We start from the raw sequence: 25,155 nt of genomic DNA, 5'->3' as shown, positions 1-25,155 counted from the left end.
CTGTGCCTGATTGAAATACAACCCCGGGCCCTAATAAATTTTCCCACTTCGGTCTTTGCGATGGATATGTGCGTCACTAAAACACAGTGGTCGCAAGTCTGACTCCAAATTGCTCACAATTTGCTAGTAGATGCACTGCAACAACTACAGCCACCAGCAGATCAACCAGAAATCAAATATATATAACGCTACTGTAGGCGTAATTAAGCCGTTTGTATTCTCCTATGGCTATTTTCTAGCCAAGTATTACAGCACACTACTATGCCAGATGAGATGACGCTGAGTTATGAAAAAAATAAACGTAAAATAAAAAAGGAAATGGCAGACTGTGCCTAATTGAAATACAACCCCGGGCCCTAATAAATTTTCCCACTTCGGTCTTTGCGATGGATATGTGCGTCACTAAAACACAGTGGTCGCAAGTCTGACTCCAAATTGCTCACAATTTGCTAGTAGATGCACTGCAACAACTACAGCCACCAGCAGATCAACCAGAAATCAAATATATATAACGCTACTGTAGGCGTAATTAAGCCGTTTGTATTCTCCTATGGCTATTTTCTAGCCAAGTATTACAGCACACTACTATGCCAGATGAGATGACGCTGAGTGTTGAAAAAAATAAACGTAAAATAAAAAAGGAAATGGCAGACTGTGCCTAATTGAAATACAACCCCGGGCCCTAATAAATTTTCCCACTTCGGTCTTTGCGATGGATATGTGCGTCACTAAAACACAGTGGTCGCAAGGCTGACTCCAAATTGCTCACAATTTGCTAGTAGATGCACTGCAACAACTACAGCCACCAGCAGATCAACCAGAAATCAAATATATATAACGCTACTGTAGGCGTAATTAAGCCGTTTGTATTCTCCTATGGCTATTTTCTAGCCAAGTATTACAGCACACTACTATGCCAGATGAGATGACGCTGAGTTATGAAAAAAATAAACGTAAAATAAAAAAGGAAATGGCAGACTGTGCCTAATTGAAATACAACCCCGGGCCCTAATAAATTTTCCCACTTCGGTCTTTGCGATGGATATGTGCGTCACTAAAACACAGTGGTCGCAAGTCTGACTCCAAATTGCTCACAATTTGCTAGTAGATGCACTGCAACAACTACAGCCACCAGCAGATCAACCAGAAATCAAATATATATAACGCTACTGTAGGCGTAATTAAGCCGTTTGTATTCTCCTATGGCTATTTTCTAGCCAAGTATTACAGCACACTACTATGCCAGATGAGATGACGCTGAGTTATGAAAAAAATAAACGTAAAATAAAAAAGGAAATGGCAGACTGTGCCTAATTGAAATACAACCCCGGGCCCTAATAAATTTTCCCACTTCGGTCTTTGCGATGGATATGTGCGTCACTAAAACACAGTGGTCGCAAGTCTGACTCCAAATTGCTCACAATTTGCTAGTAGATGCACTGCAACAACTACAGCCACCAGCAGATCAACCAGAAATCAAATATATATAACGCTACTGTAGGCGTAATTAAGCCGTTTGTATTCTCCTATGGCTATTTTCTAGCCAAGTATTACAGCACACTACTATGCCAGATGAGATGACGCTGAGTTATGAAAAAAATAAACGTAAAATAAAAAAGGAAATGGCAGACTGTGCCTAATTGAAATACAACCCCGGGCCCTAATAAATTTTCCCACTTCGGTCTTTGCGATGGATATGTACGTCACTAAAACACAGTGGTCGCAAGTCTGACTCCAAATTGCTCACAATTTGCTAGTAGATGCACTGCAACAACTACAGCCACCAGCAGATCAACCAGAAATCAAATATATATAACGCTACTGTAGGCGTAATTAAGCCGTTTGTATTCTCCTATGGCTATTTTCTAGCCAAGTATTACAGCACACTACTATGCCAGATGAGATGACGCTGAGTTATGAAAAAAATAAACGTAAAATAAAAAAGGAAATGGCAGACTGTGCCTAATTGAAATACAACCCCGGGCCCTAATAAATTTTCCCACTTCGGTCTTTGCGATGGATATGTGCGTCACTAAAACACAGTGGTCGCAAGTCTGACTCCAAATTGCTCACAATTTGCTAGTAGATGCACTGCAACAACTACAGCCACCAGCAGATCAACCAGAAATCAAATATATATAACGCTACTGTAGGCGTAATTAAGCCGTTTGTATTCTCCTATGGCTATTTTCTAGCCAAGTATTACAGCACACTACTATGCCAGATGAGATGACGCTGAGTTATGAAAAAAATAAACGTAAAATAAAAAAGGAAATGGCAGACTGTGCCTAATTGAAATACAACCCCGGGCCCTAATAAATTTTCCCACTTCGGTCTTTGCGATGGATATGTGCGTCACTAAAACACAGTGGTCGCAAGTCTGACTCCAAATTGCTCACAATTTGCTAGTAGATGCACTGCAACAACTACAGCCACCAGCAGATCAACCAGAAATCAAATATATATAACGCTACTGTAGGCGTAATTAAGCCGTTTGTATTCTCCTATGGCTATTTTCTAGCCAAGTATTACAGCACACTACTATGCCAGATGAGATGACGCTGAGTGTTGAAAAAAATAAACGTAAAATAAAAAAGGAAATGGCAGACTGTGCCTAATTGAAATACAACCCCGGGCCCTAATAAATTTTCCCACTTCGGTCTTTGCGATGGATATGTGCGTCACTAAAACACAGTGGTCGCAAGTCTGACTCCAAATTGCTCACAATTTGCTAGTAGATGCACTGCAACAACTACAGCCACCAGCAGATCAACCAGAAATCAAATATATATAACGCTACTGTAGGCGTAATTAAGCCGTTTGTATTCTCCTATGGCTATTTTCTAGCCAAGTATTACAGCACACTACTATGCCAGATGAGATGACGCTGAGTTATGAAAAAAATAAACGTAAAATAAAAAAGGAAATGGCAGACTGTGCCTAATTGAAATACAACCCCGGGCCCTAATAAATTTTCCCACTTCGGTCTTTGCGATGGATATGTGCGTCACTAAAACACAGTGGTCGCAAGTCTGACTCCAAATTGCTCACAATTTGCTAGTAGATGCACTGCAACAACTACAGCCACCAGCAGATCAACCAGAAATCAAATATATATAACGCTACTGTAGGCGTAATTAAGCCGTTTGTATTCTCCTATGGCTATTTTCTAGCCAAGTATTACAGCACACTACTATGCCAGATGAGATGACGCTGAGTTATGAAAAAAATAAACGTAAAATAAAAAAGGAAATGGCAGACTGTGCCTAATTGAAATACAACCCCGGGCCCTAATAAATTTTCCCACTTCGGTCTTTGCGATGGATATGTGCGTCACTAAAACACAGTGGTCGCAAGTCTGACTCCAAATTGCTCACAATTTGCTAGTAGATGCACTGCAACAACTACAGCCACCAGCAGATCAACCAGAAATCAAATATATATAACGCTACTGTAGGCGTAATTAAGCCGTTTGTATTCTCCTATGGCTATTTTCTAGCCAAGTATTACAGCACACTACTATGCCAGATGAGATGACGCTGAGTTATGAAAAAAATAAACGTAAAATAAAAAAGGAAATGGCAGACTGTGCCTAATTGAAATACAACCCCGGGCCCTAATAAATTTTCCCACTTCAGTCTTTGCGATGGATATGTGCGTCACTAAAACACAGTGGTCGCAAGTCTGACTCCAAATTGCTCACAATTTGCTAGTAGATGCACTGCAACAACTACAACCACCAGCAGATCAACCAGAAATCAAATATATATAACGCTACTGTAGGCGTAATTAAGCCGTTTGTATTCTCCTATGGCTATTTTCTAGCCAAGTATTACAGCACACTACTATGCCAGATGAGATGACGCTGAGTTATGAAAAAAATAAACGTAAAATAAAAAAGGAAATGGCAGACTGTGCCTAATTGAAATACAACCCCGGGCCCTAATAAATTTTCCCACTTTGGTCTTTGCGATGGATATGTGCGTCACTAAAACACAGTGGTCGCAAGTCTGACTCCAAATTGCTCACAATTTGCTAGTAGATGCACTGCAACAACTACAGCCACCAGCAGATCACCCAGAAATCAAATATATATAACGCTACTGTAGGCGTAATTAAGCCGTTTGTATTCTCCTATGGCTATTTTCTAGCCAAGTATTACAGCACACTACTATGCCAGATGAGATGACGCTGAGTTATGAAAAATATAAACGTAAAATAAAAAAGGAAATGGCAGACTGTGCCTAATTGAAATACAACCCCGGGCCCTAATAAATTTTCCCACTTCGGTCTTTGCGATGGATATGTGCGTCACTAAAACACAGTGGTCGCAAGTCTGACTCCAAATTGCTCACAATTTGCTAGTAGATGCACTGCAACAACTACAGCCACCAGCAGATCAACCAGAAATCAAATATATATAACGCTACTGTAGGCGTAATTAAGCCGTTTGTATTCTCCTATGGCTATTTTCTAGCCAAGTATTACAGCACACTACTATGCCAGATGAGATGACGCTGAGTTATGAAAAAATAAACGTAAAATAAAAAAGGAAATGGCAGACTGTGCCTGATTGAAATACAACCCCGGGCCCTAATAAATTTTCCCACTTCGGTCTTTGCGATGGATATGTGCGTCACTAAAACACAGTGGTCGCAAGTCTGACTCCAAATTGCTCACAATTTGCTAGTAGATGCACTGCAACAACTACAGCCACCAGCAGATCAACCAGAAATCAAATATATATAACGCTACTGTAGGCGTAATTAAGCCGTTTGTATTCTCCTATGGCTATTTTCTAGCCAAGTATTACAGCACACTACTATGCCAGATGAGATGACGCTGAGTTATGAAAAAAATAAACGTAAAATAAAAAAGGAAATGGCAGACTGTGCCTAATTGAAATACAACCCCGGGCCCTAATAAATTTTCCCACTTCGGTCTTTGCGATGGATATGTGCGTCACTAAAACACAGTGGTCGCAAGTCTGACTCCAAATTGCTCACAATTTGCTAGTAGATGCACTGCAACAACTACAGCCACCAGCAGATCAACCAGAAATCAAATATATATAACGCTACTGTAGGCGTAATTAAGCCGTTTGTATTCTCCTATGGCTATTTTCTAGCCAAGTATTACAGCACACTACTATGCCAGATGAGATGACGCTGAGTGTTGAAAAAAATAAACGTAAAATAAAAAAGGAAATGGCAGACTGTGCCTAATTGAAATACAACCCCGGGCCCTAATAAATTTTCCCACTTCGGTCTTTGCGATGGATATGTGCGTCACTAAAACACAGTGGTCGCAAGTCTGACTCCAAATTGCTCACAATTTGCTAGTAGATGCACTGCAACAACTACAGCCACCAGCAGATCAACCAGAAATCAAATATATATAACGCTACTGTAGGCGTAATTAAGCCGTTTGTATTCTCCTATGGCTATTTTCTAGCCAAGTATTACAGCACACTACTATGCCAGATGAGATGACGCTGAGTTATGAAAAAAATAAACGTAAAATAAAAAAGGAAATGGCAGACTGTGCCTAATTGAAATACAACCCCGGGCCCTAATAAATTTTCCCACTTCGGTCTTTGCGATGGATATGTGCGTCACTAAAACACAGTGGTCGCAAGTCTGACTCCAAATTGCTCACAATTTGCTAGTAGATGCACTGCAACAACTACAGCCACCAGCAGATCAACCAGAAATCAAATATATATAACGCTACTGTAGGCGTAATTAAGCCGTTTGTATTCTCCTATGGCTATTTTCTAGCCAAGTATTACAGCACACTACTATGCCAGATGAGATGACGCTGAGTGTTGAAAAAAATAAACGTAAAATAAAAAAGGAAATGGCAGACTGTGCCTAATTGAAATACAACCCCGGGCCCTAATAAATTTTCCCACTTCGGTCTTTGCGATGGATATGTGCGTCACTAAAACACAGTGGTCGCAAGTCTGACTCCAAATTGCTCACAATTTGCTAGTAGATGCACTGCAACAACTACAGCCACCAGCAGATCAACCAGAAATCAAATATATATAACGCTACTGTAGGCGTAATTAAGCCGTTTGTATTCTCCTATGGCTATTTTCTAGCCAAGTATTACAGCACACTACTATGCCAGATGAGATGACGCTGAGTTATGAAAAAAATAAACGTAAAATAAAAAAGGAAATGGCAGACTGTGCCTAATTGAAATACAACCCCGGGCCCTAATAAATTTTCCCACTTCGGTCTTTGCGATGGATATGTGCGTCACTAAAACACAGTGGTCGCAAGTCTGACTCCAAATTGCTCACAATTTGCTAGTAGATGCACTGCAACAACTACAGCCACCAGCAGATCAACCAGAAATCAAATATATATAACGCTACTGTAGGCGTAATTAAGCCGTTTGTATTCTCCTATGGCTATTTTCTAGCCAAGTATTACAGCACACTACTATGCCAGATGAGATGACGCTGAGTGTTGAAAAAAATAAACGTAAAATAAAAAAGGAAATGGCAGACTGTGCCTAATTAAAATACAACCCCGGGCCCTAATAAATTTTCCCACTTCGGTCTTTGCGATGGATATGTGCGTCACTAAAACACAGTGGTCGCAAGTCTGACTCCAAATTGCTCACAATTTGCTAGTAGATGCACTGCAACAACTACAGCCACCAGCAGATCAACCAGAAATCAAATATATATAACGCTACTGTAGGCGTAATTAAGCCGTTTGTATTCTCCTATGGCTATTTTCTAGCCAAGTATTACAGCACACTACTATGCCAGATGAGATGACGCTGAGTTATGAAAAAAATAAACGTAAAATAAAAAAGGAAATGGCAGACTGTGCCTAATTGAAATACAACCCCGGGCCCTAATAAATTTTCCCACTTCGGTCTTTGCGATGGATATGTGCGTCACTAAAACACAGTGGTCGCAAGTCTGACTCCAAATTGCTCACAATTTGCTAGTAGATGCACTGCAACAACTACAGCCACCAGCAGATCAACCAGAAATCAAATATATATAACGCTACTGTAGGCGTAATTAAGCCGTTTGTATTCTCCTATGGCTATTTTCTAGCCAAGTATTACAGCACACTACTATGCCAGATGAGATGACGCTGAGTTATGAAAAAAATAAACGTAAAATAAAAAAGGAAATGGCAGACTGTGCCTAATTGAAATACAACCCCGGGCCCTAATAAATTTTCCCACTCCGGTCTTTGCGATGGATATGTGCGTCACTAAAACACAGTGGTCGCAAGTCTGACTCCAAATTGCTCACAATTTGCTAGTAGATGCACTGCAACAACTACAGCCACCAGCAGATCAACCAGAAATCAAATATATATAACGCTACTGTAGGCGTAATTAAGCCGTTTGTATTCTCCTATGGCTATTTTCTAGCCAAGTATTACAGCACACTACTATGCCAGATGAGATGACGCTGAGTTATGAAAAAAATAAACGTAAAATAAAAAAGGAAATGGCAGACTGTGCCTAATTGAAATACAACCCCGGGCCCTAATAAATTTTCCCACTTCGGTCTTTGCGATGGATATGTGCGTCACTAAAACACAGTGGTCGCAAGTCTGACTCCAAATTGCTCACAATTTGCTAGTAGATGCACTGCAACAACTACAACCACCAGCAGATCAACCAGAAATCAAATATATATAACGCTACTGTAGGCGTAATTAAGCCGTTTGTATTCTCCTATGGCTATTTTCTAGCCAAGTATTACAGCACACTACTATGCCAGATGAGATGACGCTGAGTTATGAAAAAAATAAACGTAAAATAAAAAAGGAAATGGCAGACTGTGCCTAATTGAAATACAACCCCGGGCCCTAATAAATTTTCCCACTTTGGTCTTTGCGATGGATATGTGCGTCACTAAAACACAGTGGTCGCAAGTCTGACTCCAAATTGCTCACAATTTGCTAGTAGATGCACTGCAACAACTACAACCACCAGCAGATCAACCAGAAATCAAATATATATAACGCTACTGTAGGCGTAATTAAGCCGTTTGTATTCTCCTATGGCTATTTTCTAGCCAAGTATTACAGCACACTACTATGCCAGATGAGATGACGCTGAGTTATGAAAAAAATAAACGTAAAATAAAAAAGGAAATGGCAGACTGTGCCTAATTGAAATACAACCCCGGGCCCTAATAAATTTTCCCACTTTGGTCTTTGCGATGGATATGTGCGTCACTAAAACACAGTGGTCGCAAGTCTGACTCCAAATTGCTCACAATTTGCTAGTAGATGCACTGCAACAACTACAGCCACCAGCAGATCAACCAGAAATCAAATATATATAACGCTACTGTAGGCGTAATTAAGCCGTTTGTATTCTCCTATGGCTATTTTCTAGCCAAGTATTACAGCACACTACTATGCCAGATGAGATGACGCTGAGTTATGAAAAAAATAAACGTAAAATAAAAAAGGAAATGGCAGACTGTGCCTAATTGAAATACAACCCCGGGCCCTAATAAATTTTCCCACTTCGGTCTTTGCGATGGATATGTGCATCACTAAAACACAGTGGTCGCAAGTCTGACTCCAAATTGCTCACAATTTGCTAGTAGATGCACTGCAACAACTACAGCCACCAGCAGATCAACCAGAAATCAAATATATATAACGCTACTGTAGGCGTAATTAAGCCGTTTGTATTCTCCTATGGCTATTTTCTAGCCAAGTATTACAGCACACTACTATGCCAGATGAGATGACGCTGAGTTATGAAAAAAATAAACGTAAAATAAAAAAGGAAATGGCAGACTGTGCCTAATTGAAATACAACCCCGGGCCCTAATAAATTTTCCCACTTCGGTCTTTGCGATGGATATGTGCGTCACTAAAACACAGTGGTCGCAAGTCTGACTCCAAATTGCTCACAATTTGCTAGTAGATGCACTGCAACAACTACAACCACCAGCAGATCAACCAGAAATCAAATATATATAACGCTACTGTAGGCGTAATTAAGCCGTTTGTATTCTCCTATGGCTATTTTCTAGCCAAGTATTACAGCACACTACTATGCCAGATGAGATGACGCTGAGTTATGAAAAAAATAAACGTAAAATAAAAAAGGAAATGGCAGACTGTGCCTAATTGAAATACAACCCCGGGCCCTAATAAATTTTCCCACTTCGGTCTTTGCGATGGATATGTGCGTCACTAAAACACAGTGGTAGCAAGTCTGACTCCAAATTGCTCACAATTTGCTAGTAGATGCACTGCAACAACTACAGCCACCAGCAGATCAACCAGAAATCAAATATATATAACGCTACTGTAGGCGTAATTAAGCCGTTTGTATTCTCCTATGGCTATTTTCTAGCCAAGTATTACAGCACACTACTATGCCAGATGAGATGACGCTGAGTTATGAAAAAAATAAACGTAAAATAAAAAAGGAAATGGCAGACTGTGCCTAATTGAAATACAACCCCGGGCCCTAATAAATTTTCCCACTTCGGTCTTTGCGATGGATATGTGCGTCACTAAAACACAGTGGTCGCAAGTCTGACTCCGAATTGCTCACAATTTGCTAGTAGATGCACTGCAACAACTACAGCCACCAGCAGATCAACCAGAAATCAAATATATATAACGCTACTGTAGGCGTAATTAAGCCGTTTGTATTCTCCTATGGCTATTTTCTAGCCAAGTATTACAGCACACTACTATGCCAGATGAGATGACGCTGAGTTATGAAAAAAATAAACGTAAAATAAAAAAGGAAATGGCAGACTGTGCCTAATTGAAATACAACCCCGGGCCCTAATAAATTTTCCCACTTCGGTCTTTGCGATGGATATGTGCGTCACTAAAACACAGTGGTCGCAAGTCTGACTCCAAATTGCTCACAATTTACTAGTAGATGCACTGCAACAACTACAGCCACCAGCAGATCAACCAGAAATCAAATATATATAACGCTACTGTAGGCGTAATTAAGCCGTTTGTATTCTCCTATGGCTATTTTCTAGCCAAGTATTACAGCACACTACTATGCCAGATGAGATGACGCTGAGTTATGAAAAAAATAAACGTAAAATAAAAAAGGAAATGGCAGACTGTGCCTAATTGAAATACAACCCCGGGCCCTAATAAATTTTCCCACTTCGGTCTTTGCGATGGATATGTGCGTCACTAAAACACAGTGGTCGCAAGTCTGACTCCAAATTGCTCACAATTTACTAGTAGATGCACTGCAACAACTACAGCCACCAGCAGATCAACCAGAAATCAAATATATATAACGCTACTGTAGGCGTAATTAAGCCGTTTGTATTCTCCTATGGCTATTTTCTAGCCAAGTATTACAGCACACTACTATGCCAGATGAGATGACACTGAGTTATTAAAACAATAAACGTAAAATAAAAAGAAACTGGCAGACTGTGCCTAATTCTACTCAAACCCCTAATAAATTTTCCCACTTTGGTGTTTGAGGTGGATATGTGTGTCACTAAGAGCTAAACACAACGGTAGCAAGTCCCCCTGCAAATTCCTCACAATATGGTACTAGCTGCAAATAAAAAAAAAAAAAAAATTATAACGTTATTGTAGCCCTAAGAAGGGCTGTTGGGTTCTTTTAGAATCACTCCTGCCTAACAGTAAGCTAATAGAACACCCTAACGCTTTCCCTGACCAGCAGCAGCTCTCTCCCTAGCGGCATCCAGAGACAGAATGATCCGAGCAGCGCGGGCAGCGGCTAGTCTATCCCAGGGTCACCTGATCTGGCCAGCCAACCACTGCTATCTACGTGTAAGGGTACCACGTCATGCTGGGTGGAGTGCAGAGTCTCCTGGCTTGTGATTGGCTCTGTTTCTGGCCGCCAAAAAGCAAAACGGCGGGAGCTGCCATTTTCTCGAGCGGGCGAAATACTCGTCCGAGCAACGAGCAGTTACGAGTACGCTAATGCTCGATCGAGCATCGAGCTCGGACGAGTATGTTCGCTCATCTCTAGTTGTGCTCTATTCATTAAAGTAGAATCCAATAAGACTAGCAATAGTAGAAAAAGAGAATAGGACTCAACCCTTTCTTCAAGTGATGTTTATTAGAGCATACTCACATACAAGCAATATACATGGTGTTGGAAGGACAACAACACCGCTCATTTGTGGGAGCAATTTTATCTAAAATAAAAGCTTGATGGGACATAGCACTGGCAGGTCTAAAATTCAGTTTTTAATCTTGGGTTGGTTTGGGAGTTTTAAAAGTGTGGATTTGGGAACATTAATATTGTTATTCATCCCAGCTAATTCCCCCTCTCCCCTCTTTTCCGCTGTGTTCCAAATCTACCTAATCCCTGCTACGCTTTGCTTTCTGCTTGCTCTGCCGACACAGATAAAATGCATCTTAAGTTTATTTCGGCGGGAGTTGCCATTGACTTACATTATACACGGTCACATTACAGGGAGCCGTGTGCACTCCCAGCTTTTCAAACATACCTTTGCTATTTACCTTGGTATATGGTACAATCAGGGGAGAGGACTTTTATGTGTTAGATGTAGTGAGATGCAATGTCTCTTTTTTCTATTTTAGAACGGCACAGTATACCTTATCTTTATTCAGTTGCAAGTCTGAGTTTTAGATAGCTTGACCATCACTTTTCTTTAAATTTTCTTTTGACACTTGTCAGAAACAATGTGTTTGTTCTTTAGCTTTATTTATTTATTTGCTTTACTCAAGTTTTGTCACTTTCAAAGTTAGACAGAACATAAAACAAATATCTGCCCTAAATTTTGAGGGCACAAAATATGCATTTAGAAGTTTTTTTTTAAAAAAGGACATATAACTTATGATGTCCTTCTCCACTTAACTGAAGTGGAAACATAGAAAAGAGTTAGACGATAAAAGTATAGAGTGTGTTCAAATAATAACAGTATCTGCCCAATGCCTTTTTAATCACCTATTACTACTAAGCTACTGAATAGGTGGGAAAGTAAAGTGGGTTACAAAAGTATTCATTTGAACCTTTCCTCATTTTAAAACTTTGCAACCACAAGGTAAGTGTAAAGAGAATGGTAGACGGATTTGCAAATTTTTGGGATTTAAAAAAATGAAAAGTGTGATGCATATGTTTTGAATATCTCTCAGTCAATACTTTTAGGACCATCTTTAGCATCAATGACAGGTGTAACGCTGTTTGGGTTTGTCTCCAACAGCTATGCAAATTTGGAATGCTTGCCTATACTTTGCCAAATAGCTCTCCCTCAGTCACATTGGTTAGTGAACAATTCTGTGAACAGGAATTGAAGTGAAGCCACAGATTCTTAATGAGATTTAGCTGTGGACTTTGAATGGGCCATCCATTTTTCCATTAACTGTGACCTGCTTTTCACAAGCTCTCAAAGCAAAGTATCATTAAAGGATCACATGTTCAAGGTGATGTGTCAGCATAACATTTGGCATTGAAACCAAACAGTTCAATTTTGTTCTAATCTGACCATATGCTTGCTGTGTCCTTACATAGCTTTATGTTTATGGTTTACTTTCAAAAATGCCTAACGGAAAATTTGGAGGAAAACCAACACTGCACATTGTGCCTTGTGAAGCATGGAATGGGGCATCATGCTGTGAGGATTTGCTTAATTAGTTCCTTACCACCACATGACTATTGTAAGAATAATCGTCAATACTAACCATGCAAACATCAAAGTATCAAAAAAATAGGGTAACTGTATGGCACGACTCTCCTATGAAAGGCTACGATAGTTCCTACCAACCTATAAATACACCAAAATCAGCTGATGGTTATAAACAAATGTGGTGCTCTAGTTCCAGGGTGAGTAAAGCATATATAATTAAGTACATGAAAGTAGAACGGCACTCACAGTAGGCCCTATAATTGAGTTAAATAGCTTCTACCATATGTCTATGTTTAAACAAGAAAAACAGAAGAACCTCTACATGCGCGAAAAAGCTGTTGTTTTTTTTTGCTATGTTGTGGTGTCCTATCATCCTTCCCTCCTCCATAATATATATTTTTTTTACCATGGTTGTAATATATTGAATATATTACATATTTGTATTTATTGAATAATGTCAAAAGTTAAAGGTCAAACAGAATGAGACACTGAGGTCTTCTTTTTCATCCTGTTTTGGATCTAAGTTTGTCCATTCTTTGCCTGAGGGTCTTCCTATGAAAAACAACTCTTTCATTCCTTCCCACTAGCCAACCAGATGAGTTCACATTATTTCTTGGATCACCATTTCACCAAAAATGAAAAGAAAGAAAAAAGACAACAACAAATGTTGAAAATGAAGCCCAAAATACACCGCTCACCTAGAACATAAGCACTAATTTTAAAAGAAAATCCAAATTTTACCCTTCACAGAGCAGAGGTAACTTCTTGGAAACTTTTGTCCAAATAAAAACTTACCAGGAAAGGTAAAAATGCACATAATACACTAAAGAAAAAACCAAACCCAGTTATCTGATCAGCTGATAAAGGCGGTAAGAGAAGCAGGCAGAATCCTTTCAGAGACAGAATACTACTTGGTTCTAACATCAGTCCCAATCAAGAATGACTAAAAACAATTAACGACCTTCATCCAAGCTGTCTATGGTCAGAAAATTCTAACCAATAAAGAACATGGGGCATATTTATCAGGACCTCTGCGCACCGCCAGTGGCGCAGAGGCCCTGAAATAATCGCAAATGCTAGCTTATTTCTAGCTTTTGCGATTATTTTCCCCAATCCGCCACCCTCACGCCAGTGAGGCGTGAAGGGGCGTGAAGGGGGGGTGCGGCCGGACGGGAGTGGGCCGGCGTGGGGCGTTACTGTCCTCGCGTCTGCGCACTCGCTGCTGCCGGCGACTTTTCATACGTGAAAAGTCGCCGGCTGCGTCTTTTTCTACGCCAGGCCCCGCCTGGCGTAGGATAAACGCTGTGCTGCTGGCAGCCCGATACATCAAGAGGCAGAAGCCTCTTGATGTATCGGGCTGCAAATTCGCAGCGACGGGGCGATCATACGCTGGCGCACGAGCGCCAGCGTATGATAAATATCCCCCCCATGACTTTATCATATTGGATAACCCAAAAATGGTTTTCTTTTACCACCCCCCAAAAATCCACAAGAACCTAGGGGATCCCCCAGGCAGACCAATCATAGCAGGGATAAATTCACTTACCTCCAATTTATCCTGTTACATAAACATTATCTATAAGAATTTGTCCAATCCTTGCCATATTACTTGAAATATTCTACACAGCTCATTCAGGAAATCATTTCTCTTAAGTGGAAAGATTCCTACTACTTTCTTACATTTGATGTGAGTGCTTTGTATTCAAATATCCTATATGAACAAGGGATTATCACAATTTCTGAATTCCTAAAAAAAGACCTGTTACTTCCAAAAAAGCAAGCAGAATTCATTTTTAAATCTATCCATTTCATCTTGAGACATAACATCTTCACCTTCAAAGGAAAAAAATCTATAAGCAAACCAGGGGGACTGCCATGGGCATGTGTTTTGTGCCGAGTTATGCAAATATCTACATGGGATCCGTTGAAGAAGGAGAATATCTATATTTGGTTCTATATCAGAAAGAACAAAGAATCAGGCATTCATACAAATCAGGCATTCATATCAACAAATCTGTTGATACGAATAGTTACAAGTGATTACAAGTGATTACTACAAACCTTGGCTCAACAACATTCCCATCAATCAGTACCAAAGTATCCACAAAAACTGCACAACAACAGAAGACTTTGAAAACTAGACTACTGTACTTTCTAATAGCTATCACCAGAAAGGCTACCCTCTGATCAATGAAGCCACAAGAAGACCAAGCACCCAAACACAAGAAAATCTGATGAGGACGAAAACAAAAAATACAGAGCCAAAAGACTCATCAAGAAAATGCAATTTCATTACTAGCTACAATGCAGCTCACCCACAGCTAAGAAGTGTACTGCAAAAACTTTGGTGTATCCTCCAAGCTGATCCAAATCGTATGTACCTGCCACCTAAATCACAAACTACCTACAGATCTGAATGCTCATCTAGCACCAAGCAGACTGAAAACCAATTCCAATATTCATACTATTGGGACAATTAAGACCATTAACTAAACTTCCGGCATATACAACGACCTTTTTTTTTGTTATGGGAAAAGGGAGGGGGGGGGGTTTGAGGGTCTGCGCAAACAGATGCTATGTAATTTGTTTTGTTCTGTTTAAACATTCTAATAAAAATAAATCTAAAAAAAAAATTAGAGCATTATGGATTGCTCTGTGGAATATTGTTTATTACTTGGTTTCATTTTCTTGAGTTAAATGTTTTAACATTTTACTTCCTACCTTTATAATTATTATCATTGAGCTTTTTCATTCCAGCTTTCAATAAGTTGTAGTAAAGTATAGGCATCACTGATTGACACAATGGGATGGCAACATGGCATACCATCCTGCTGTGCATTGCTCTGTACAATAGCATGAACATAATTTTATAACTTTTATAAAATAATGGAGCATTAACATGTATTCCAGTAAAATAATGCATTGTGTTTTATCCTGGTATGCCAAATTCTATTTTGCAGAACCCAATGGTATATTTTTGCATCCTATGAGATCTAAATTATAGCCATTTGTTCAAGAATAGGGAGTACAATAATATAAACCTTAAACCTCTAATCATGGGTATACAAATCTTTCTTCTAAGTGTACTTAGCTATATAAAAAGCATAATCTCTATAGTTAATAAATCCACTCTTCCCTATCTGCTCCTAAATCTCTCTCAAAAACTGCCGTCTCCTTCCAAGCTACTTAATTGCTTCAGGGTCATGTGACTTGAGACTTTAACATGACCCAATTACATCATAGCAGGTCCTGGTGCCTTAACAGTCGGGATGGCAGGGAGAAAGAGATCAGAGAAACTTCTCTTATGGAGATCGGGTGAAGAGCTATGTCAACGTGTCATCTAATCTCCATTTCAACGGTCAGCAGAGTTTGGCAGTGCTGGATCCTCCTGACCTTTGGACTATAGGAAGCAGACATTTTTTAGCAAGATCTATTCTGAAAAATAATACTGCCACAACAAACTTTATGGGTGGTAATAGAGTATAGACATGTGGAGGATTTTTAATTTTCCATGGGCTTATTCTATGCAGATGTTATGAGGCTTTGGAAACTTTCCAATGCTAAAAGGTAGAGATTTTAAAGGATATCAACAATCAAAATCAAGCATGATAAACCAGGGATATGCACACATGCCCAGGCACCATGACTGTGGTAATCTTTTTATATTTTGTAAGAAAACAACAAGCAGAGAGAAGGGGAGGTTGAGATAGTGAAACAACCTTTGAAGCCAGACCCCCCCAGATCCATTCAGGCTCATAAGCATAATTTTAAAAGTTGATGGATCTATTATTAAGTGTCTCTTGTTTATCATATTTTATTTTGATGGTAGATTTTTTTAACAATATAATACTCCATCTAATTGGTGGTCTTTTTTAATTATATAGGTAAACACAAGTTTATAAGTCTATATTTTTGACATGACCTCAGAACCTCAATAACTATATTCATAATTGTAATACTCGTGAGCATAAAAAGACAGTTCAGAAACAGCATCTCATCTTGAAAATATTAAGAAATGAATGTTTTACCTTTTGTATACCCTCTAGAGATTCCTGTACATTGTTTTCTGTTCCATTGCTTTTGTTAATCATCCGCCACATTTGGGAATACATGCTGTCCCGCTCAAATGGATTCATACCTTTCACCCGGACATGATCATAAACAGCAGAATCCAATACCGTACCATATGGAATATCTGTTTGTCTTGAAAGATCCTGGAGAGACCTACCAAAAGATGATCATATTCATTAATAAGTAGATTTTTAAATTTTTAATCTTAATTCTGTGCAAGAATAAAATTCAGTGCAAGTCAATCATATTTCGTAGAGGTTAGCATCTCTTAAACAATCCACTGTCAAGTTCAGTTTTACAGGATGTATTCTGGGCATTATTAGAACAAAAAGGATTCATTGACAGTCAACAAAAAGTCTTATTTTAATATGTCTCTTTAAGGCTATAAAATTCATTTTATGGGAGGGGATGAATACCATGGAAGTGTACATTTAAAATAGATATGTGCTATCACTTTCAAGCATGGTGTTCTTGACAACTCTTTTAGGTAATTAACTAAACACATTAAATCAATTGGCAAACATTTGCCAATATTTACAAATGTTCCAAATCAAAAAAAAAAAAAATCATTAACACTTTCCATGAATGTAAGAAACATATGTTCCACTCATTAGTTAGATTTAAGCCAAATATAACTTTTATAATCACGTATGTTAATTGCTTGCTATTAATGGTTTCAGAAGTTAACATTTTCTATTAGAGTGGATACAGTTATATTGCATCCTTTTTGTTACCATAGGAAAAACAACATTAAATATTTAAGAGAAAATAAGATTTTTCTTTAAAAAATAATCACTACTGTACAATCTGAGTTGACCACTTAATTTTTTATATTCATATATATATATATATATATATATATATATATATATATATATATATATATATATATATATATATCATATATATACAGGCAGTCCCTGGGTTACAAACAAGATAGGGTCTGTAGGTTTGTTCTTAAGTTGAATTTGTATGTAAGTCGGAACTGTATATTTTATCATTGTAATCCCAGCCAGAACTTTTTTGGTCTCTGTGACAATTGGATTTTAAAAATGTTGGGTTGTCATAAGAATCAGGATTAACACTAAAGCTTCATTACAGACACTTGTGATAACTGTTACAGCTGCTCATTGTAGCCTAAGACTAAAGTACAATAAATTACCAATATCCAGAGGTCCGTTTGTAACTAGGGGTTGTCTGTAAGTCGAGTGTTCTAAAGTAGGGGACCGCCTGTATATATATATATATATATATATATATATATATATATATATATATATATATACTTCATATTTCATATATATATATATATATATATATATATATATATTTATATTCATTTGTGGAATATGTGTAAATACACATTGCCGACATCTATACACACATTGTGAAAATGTTTCATATTTGGAAGTAGAAGTAGCTGGAATAGACTGCAACATACTGTATAACTGAAACCATAATTATTATCTTACAAAGTGAAATCCAGTTAACATAATTATATTAATAGGCATTTTTAAGTAGCAAACAGTGATAAAGAGAAATAAAAACAAAGAATTTTTTTCCTTCACAAGGTAGAAAAAAACACTTATGTACAAATATAATGATCCTATTAAAATTGACTGTCACTAAAGCCTGCAGGCAAGAAAGCAATTAGTTACAAAATAATTATAGAAAGAACAGCTCTGATCAACCATTAACAAGTCATTGCTCTTGACTGGAACTCCATACAGTTTGCAATAAAAAATACTATTCCACAGACATCATTTCATTGTACAGAGTCAGGGAAAAGCAGGATATGCTGTTCAAAGTCGGTCTATAAATTTTTGAAAATAGTGCTCAAATAATGCTAAAGAGACAAAGGATGTTTTATATCAAGTGGATCTAACCAAGGCATTTTTATATTTTATTTTTGTACGATTAAGGATTCATACAAATATAAAAATTATCATTATTTTTCACTTCACTTGTAATGGGACAAAAATATATAATCCTAAAAAAAGGGTATGATAAAAGAGTTCTGTGTAACAACAATTGAAAAATGAAAAATCGACAATTATTTTTGCAAAGTAGTTAAAGAAATTCTGAGAATTATTAAAGACGCAGAAGTGTTACATCATTATCATGTCATGTATATGGGAGTATCTCATACACACACAGGCTGTAGGGGGCGTGGCCGCCAGTACCAGGAGGCAGATAGAGGAGCCAGCACCAGGAGTGTCACATCATTATGCAAGCTGTCAGTCACGTGTATAGGTGTATCTCATACACACAGGCTGCAGGGGCCGCCGGCATCAGGAAATAGATAGAGGCAGCCAGCACAAGGAGTGTCACATCATTATATAGGTTGTCACTTAAGTGTATACTAGTATCTCATACACACATAGTGGAAAGTTCACATGAAGGAAAACTGGCAGGCACTATCTCCACTCGACACACATTAAGCCACTGACCAATCCTGGAACCAGGGATCACGGTACATGACCATGCGGTGGTGCTCAGTTAATAAACATAAAAGTCCATAAGTACCATGTAGAAGAAAGTAACGGCACTCACCCATTTGTTAGAAAAGTGCAATGTCCTTTATTCAGGTGAAGAAGCATAAAATCACATGCAGGGAGAAGCAAGCCCTGGCAACGGGGCCGTTTCGCGCTCATTGGCGCTTTCTCAAGCCAATGGTGGAGCCACCAAGACTGAATACAATGTATACTCTGTTTTGCAATATATCAGCATCATAACAATAGATACAAGCTATGATGATACAAAGTGAGAAAAGATAAACACAATCACATGCAAGCAGGTAAGTAATTAAAATCAAAAGTGGGAGGACCACAGGTCCCAGCAAGCATCAACCTTGCCTAGTTGTTCATATGGACATGAGGTACCACCCTGATATTAAAAACAAACACAAGGATTGACCACCTTATACTATAGGTTAAAGAACCTATGATGCATGCACACAGTCATAAACATAGACCTCACATGGAACATGTATGAAAAATACCAGAGTACTGACTTGGACAGAGGAGAAAATTAATTATGTCTACTGCAACAAAAGTTGCTACGGCATCCATATTATTAATGGCTTCATTATAATCTCAATAGTACAGACCTCTTAAGTGGGTACACAGCATATGGCCAATGGCTGAGGACAAAAAAAATAAAAAATGGACATGCAGATACACAAACATAATAACATAGTGGTTTAAATAGATGGAAAGGGGCAAAGTAACCAGGGTAAAACGTCCTCACAAAAACAACCCAAGTTCATTACGGTCGTTCAGGCCCAGAGGTCCCAACGCTCTGAATTTTATAATATGTCTGCTTTCTTGCTGGAGGAGAAGTAAAGAACGATCTCCTCCTGCTGTGGGGCAATTGACTCGCTCAACTCCAGAGAACTTAAACACCCCTGGATCCCCTCCATGTTCTTTCTGTATATGCTCCACAAGGCGAGGGCTGCCATTACCATTTATGATGGACCTTTGATGTTCCCTAAAACATTTTTCTGATTGTCTTGCCAATATAAAACCTTCCGCATGGACAATACACCACGTAAACTACAAAATCAGAACAACATGTAATAAACGACCTGACATCATGTTCTACACCTCCAAAACTGATGACCTTCAGTTGGCATTCAAGGTACAATAGTTACAGGGGCCACACCTGTGGTTACCAGCAGGAGCACATCCCTGGAGCCAAGGGGCACCCATGGGTGAGAACCTGCTGTGTACCAATCTATCTCTGATGGTCCTACTTCTCCTAAACGTCACTAGGGGTCTGTTGGCTGAGATGTTCCCTAGATCCAGGTCCTGTCCTAAGATGTGCCAATTTTTATGAATTGTTGAACGTATCACATTCTCACATGGGTTGTATTCAAAAGTAAAAGCAAATCTAGTGTCTTTACTCTCAACCTTATCTCCTCCTTTTCTTTTGCTCTTATTTCCTAGTAATTCCTTACGTGACATTTCCATGGCTTTTCTCTGCGCAGAGTCCAATAAGCTCGGCAGATAGCCCCGTTCCAACAGCCTACTTCTCAATTCCTCTGCCTGTACTAGGAACCTGTTTTCATCACTGTTAATCCTTCTCAACCATAAAAATTGGCCATAGGGAAGGTTACTTTTTGTATGTTCAGAATGGAAACTACTATAATGAGGAATAGAATTGGTAGCTGTGGGCTTAAGAAAGGCTGTGGTGGATAGGGTCCCTGACTCTGTTACCAGGACGTCTAGAAACTCTAGGCTTTTATTGCCAAATACTGCTGTGAAACGCATGTTCATAGTATTTGCGTTGTTTAGATAGTGTACGAACGCCAAAATGGTGGACTGGGATCCTTCCCAAACCAGGAAGACATTGTCCCCTCCCGCTGGATCTCGAACTAACAACGACGACAGATGCACAGAAGTCGGACAATAGGACTAATGTTATTAATCTGACTAATGAAATATTACCTGATAACTATCTTTCTCTCCTATCCAAGGGACTGAATTATGCTTTGGTAGAGTGTTTTGATCATACCAGTTTTGAAATAGACATGTTTAAGGCTGTGCGTAAATTAGGGTTCAGTAATTCATAAAAATTGGACAGGACCCGGATCTAGGGAACATCTCAGCCAACAGACCCCTAGTGACATTTAGGAGAAGTAGGACCATCAGAGATAGATTGGTACAGAGCAGGTTCTCACCCATTGGTGCCACTTGGCTCCAGGGACGTGCTCCTGCTGGTGTCCATATGAACAACTAAGCAAGGTCGATGCTTGCTGGGACCTGTGGTCCTCCCACTTTTGATTTTAATTACTTACCTGTTTGCATGTGATTGTGTTTATCTTTTCTCACTTTGTATCATCATAGCTTGTATCTATTGTTATGATGCTGATATATTGCAAAACAGAGTATACATTGTATTCAGTTTTGGTGGCTCCGCCCACTGGTGGTCACATGAGTTCATATATGTGATGTCATCAGTGGGCACCGCCATTGGCTTGAGAAAGCACCACTGAGTGCGAAACGGCCCCGTTGCCAAGGCTTGCTTCTCCCTGCATGTGATTTTATGCTTCTTCACCTGAATAAAAGACATTGCTCTTTTCTAACAAGTGGGTGAGTGCCGTTACTTTCTTCTACATGTGGCTCATACACACATAGGCTGTAGGGGGCTTGGCCCCCAGAACCAGGAAGCACATAAAGAAGCCAGCACCAGGAGTGTCACATCATTATAAAGGTTGTCAGTTATGTATATAGGAGTATCTCATACACACACACAAGCTGCAGTGGGTGTGATAACCAGAACCAGGAACCACATAGAGGCGGCCAGCAGCAGGAGTGTCACATCATTATATAGGCTGTCAGTCATGTGTATAGAAGTATCTCATATATACAAAGGCTGCAGCCTCCGGAACCAGGAAGGACATACAGGAGCCAGCACCGGGAGTTTCACATCATTATATAGGCTGTCAGTCATGTGTAAAGAAGTATCTCATATATACAAAGGCTGCAGCCTCCGGAACCAGGAAGGACATAGAGGAGCCAGCACCGTGAGTGTCCCACCATTATACAGGCTGTTAGTCAAGCACTGGGGGTTGTAGCTGAGCCTTCAACTCATGAATAAGCTGGACTGCTCCATATGATAATGATGTATTGGACATACCTCTGGTCATTTGCATACAGCTTTAGTTTCTGATTATTTAAGTTTACAGGTATGGAGAGGGACAATGTAGGGATAGGGGCAATGCTTTCTAATTGCAGTTTATGAAAATATATTAAATTTTGGGGGTTAATTTGCCTGACCTCTGCCTGCTCCTTAATTTAAAAACAACATAAAAACAGCATAAGCAATGGGTATCTTCGGTTATGTGGCACCTAGCATTATAATCCTTGTGCGATATTAAAGCGATGATGCTCCTTATTAAAATTAACTCTGTTCTCAGAAAACGTTTAAAGTATATGCCTGCAATAACAATAATAAAAAGTATACTTTATTCAAGCTCCAGGCTTCTTTGCAATGACTTTCACCTTGGACTTTATATATAAGATTTTTTTTATCCCAAACCGGGAAAATGAATATTGCACATACAACTACAGAATTAATACAACAATACATTAACTCATCTCGGACCACTCACTGACTTTAGACGTCAGCGGGTGCAGGTCCGAAATCTGTAGAAACGTCTTTAGTTATCTACTACTCCCGAGTTTGCAGCAGCAACACTAGGGAGAATGGAGACGTGGTTTGTTACCGCCTCCACTTCTCCACTCCTCAAAGCATCGCTCTGAAGGAGAGAAATGCATGAAGGACCGCCGGGTGTTAAGGGGTTAATCAAAGCTGCTGGGCCTTATTAGTACAGCTCTGATCAGCACAGCCAGTAACAGGTGGTGGTTTTCCTATGTAACTGAGGCTCTTATAGTACCTCAGTTACAGAGAAAAACTTGTAAAACAAAAAGAATAAAATAAAATCAGAAAAAAAAGATAAAATGTCCCCCAGGGGTCTTTTATGACCTCATGGGTGAAATATTAAGTAAAAACACACATACACAAAATATTCATAAATATTTATAAAAAATACAATCACATCCCGCTACACTACAAAAAATGTTTGCCCGAGATTATACATATTGGGGGTCATTTACTAAGGGCCCAATTCGTGTTTTCCTGACGTGTTACCCGAATATTTCCGATTTGCGCCGATTTCCCCTGAATTGCACCGGGATTTTGGCGCACCCTATCGGATTGTGGCGCATCGGCGCTGGCATGCACGCGACGGAAATCGGGGGCGTGGCCGAACGAAAACCTGATGGATTCGGAAAAACTGCAGCGGAAATTGCACTTACCATCACTCAACCCGGCTCGGTGTATTCCAGGGCGTTCCGATGCTCTTCAGCGCAGCAGCGTCACCTGGTGGACGGTGGAGGAACTACCTTAATGAGTCCCGGCCGGACCCGAATCCAGCGCAGAGAACGCGCCGCTGGATCGCGAATGGACCGGGTAAGTAAATCTGCCCCATTATATATCAAGGTGACCGAAACAAAATAGGGAATTCATTAATAATGTTAATCTTTGGTTTATTTGAACAGTTTAAAAAATATGTACTATAAATAACAAAAAAATAAATTTTTCCACTTTTAACCCCATATAAGAATACAAATGAAAAAAAAATTATGAAGTTTTAACTGGTTCTATGTGCCGCAAGAAAAAGCACACGCAAAAAGAAAGTTATGGGCTTTAAACCGCTGCTTATGAATAAAATGCCCGCTCAATAGAGCTCTTTCAGGCCGCGTCACTAAGGGGTTAAACAAGTACAAATACAAACAAGACACATCACTCATATATATATCACTTAAAGTCATAAAAACATTTATCTACTAAACATTTACTTCCCTCACTAACCTAACATAATAAAATACAATACTAAAAATGGGGTAAGGAAGAAGGATCACCTAAGTCTGTCTGTTTTACATTGTACCTGTAGAAACCTATTACTAAATACACTCTTATGTTTCACGATTGTCTCAAGGGATGACTTTTACTCCTGACAATTGTATTGAATCTTCAGCTAATCCTCTTCTATACAATCTTGTCCCAGTATTATAGTTCAAGTCCTATTATAGACCAAGCCTTTTTATTTACTTTTACCTTTTTTTTTTCAATCAGCAACTTTAATGCATGATTCCCATGACGCTACTGCGATAAAAAGGTGCTGACAACCACAGCTTGATAAAAACATCTTTGCAAGTAACTGTAAATATTAAAGGATTGTAAAGATTGTAAGAAGTAAGTCTGCTATTGGCTTTCCTTATCTGTTGTTCCACATGTATTTGTCAATGTAGCTTGTTGTTCAGGTACACCCCTAGATATTTATAGTTTTTTACTTTTGCGACCTCTTCTCCACTTATATACAAGGGATCTCAAGTTCTAGTTCATGATCGTCTAAAGACGATCACCATCTTCCTAGATTTGGAGATGCTTACCAACAAACCATTTGTTGTAGGCATATCTAGCCACATCAATACCCACGGTATCTGTACAGGGTATGTGCATTTAGGTTGTGTGTAACAATATGGCAGGTATGTAATGATTGACGTAGGAGGAAGGGAGTTGGAAAAAGAAGAGTGTTTTATTTGGAGAGCAAATTTTTTACAATTATTTTCATGGACTAGCTAACCAAAAAATATGTCTTTAACTACCTTTATCTCTGGTTCTATAGCTCCCACAGTCACAAGCCTGATGTGATCTAAAATATGTAATTCTTGTCTCAATAGGACACCAAAGAATCTCAAGATAGGGGCTTCTGAAGTAACAGTTCCCCTGCAGTCTCTAACCTTGACTCATCTCAGGCAGCATATGACTATTATGTTTGTTCGTTTTCATATGACTTTGGATGAGATATCCCATAAAAGAATAAATTCTTAAAAGACCATTTCATACCTGAGGGGGCTAGTAGTTTAATGGGGTAAACTCTGGTGACAAAG

At 39.1% G+C, this 25,155-nt stretch overlaps 1 protein-coding gene across 2 annotated transcripts in view; it reads right to left on the bottom strand.

Annotated features, from left to right (window-relative positions):
• Nucleotides 1–25,155, bottom strand: part of GRID2 (glutamate ionotropic receptor delta type subunit 2) — a 716,446-nt gene that overhangs the window by 109,069 nt on the left and 582,222 nt on the right. For both annotated transcript variants that reach the window (XR_011849003.1, XM_072117803.1), the window contains exon 13: nucleotides 16,654–16,849. Coding sequence is in view for 1 of the 2 variants with exons in the window: in XM_072117803.1 (XP_071973904.1) it covers nucleotides 16,654–16,849 (196 nt within the window). In the remaining variant the exon portion in view is untranslated. The remainder of the gene's footprint in view (nucleotides 1–16,653; nucleotides 16,850–25,155) is intronic.

Source organism: Engystomops pustulosus, chromosome 1 (assembly GCF_040894005.1).
Source record: "Engystomops pustulosus chromosome 1, aEngPut4.maternal, whole genome shotgun sequence".
In the NCBI taxonomy this organism is placed as follows: domain Eukaryota; kingdom Metazoa; phylum Chordata; class Amphibia; order Anura; family Leptodactylidae; genus Engystomops; species Engystomops pustulosus.
Note: the sequence above shows the minus strand (reverse complement) of the source record. Positions and strands in the feature narration are given on the sequence as shown.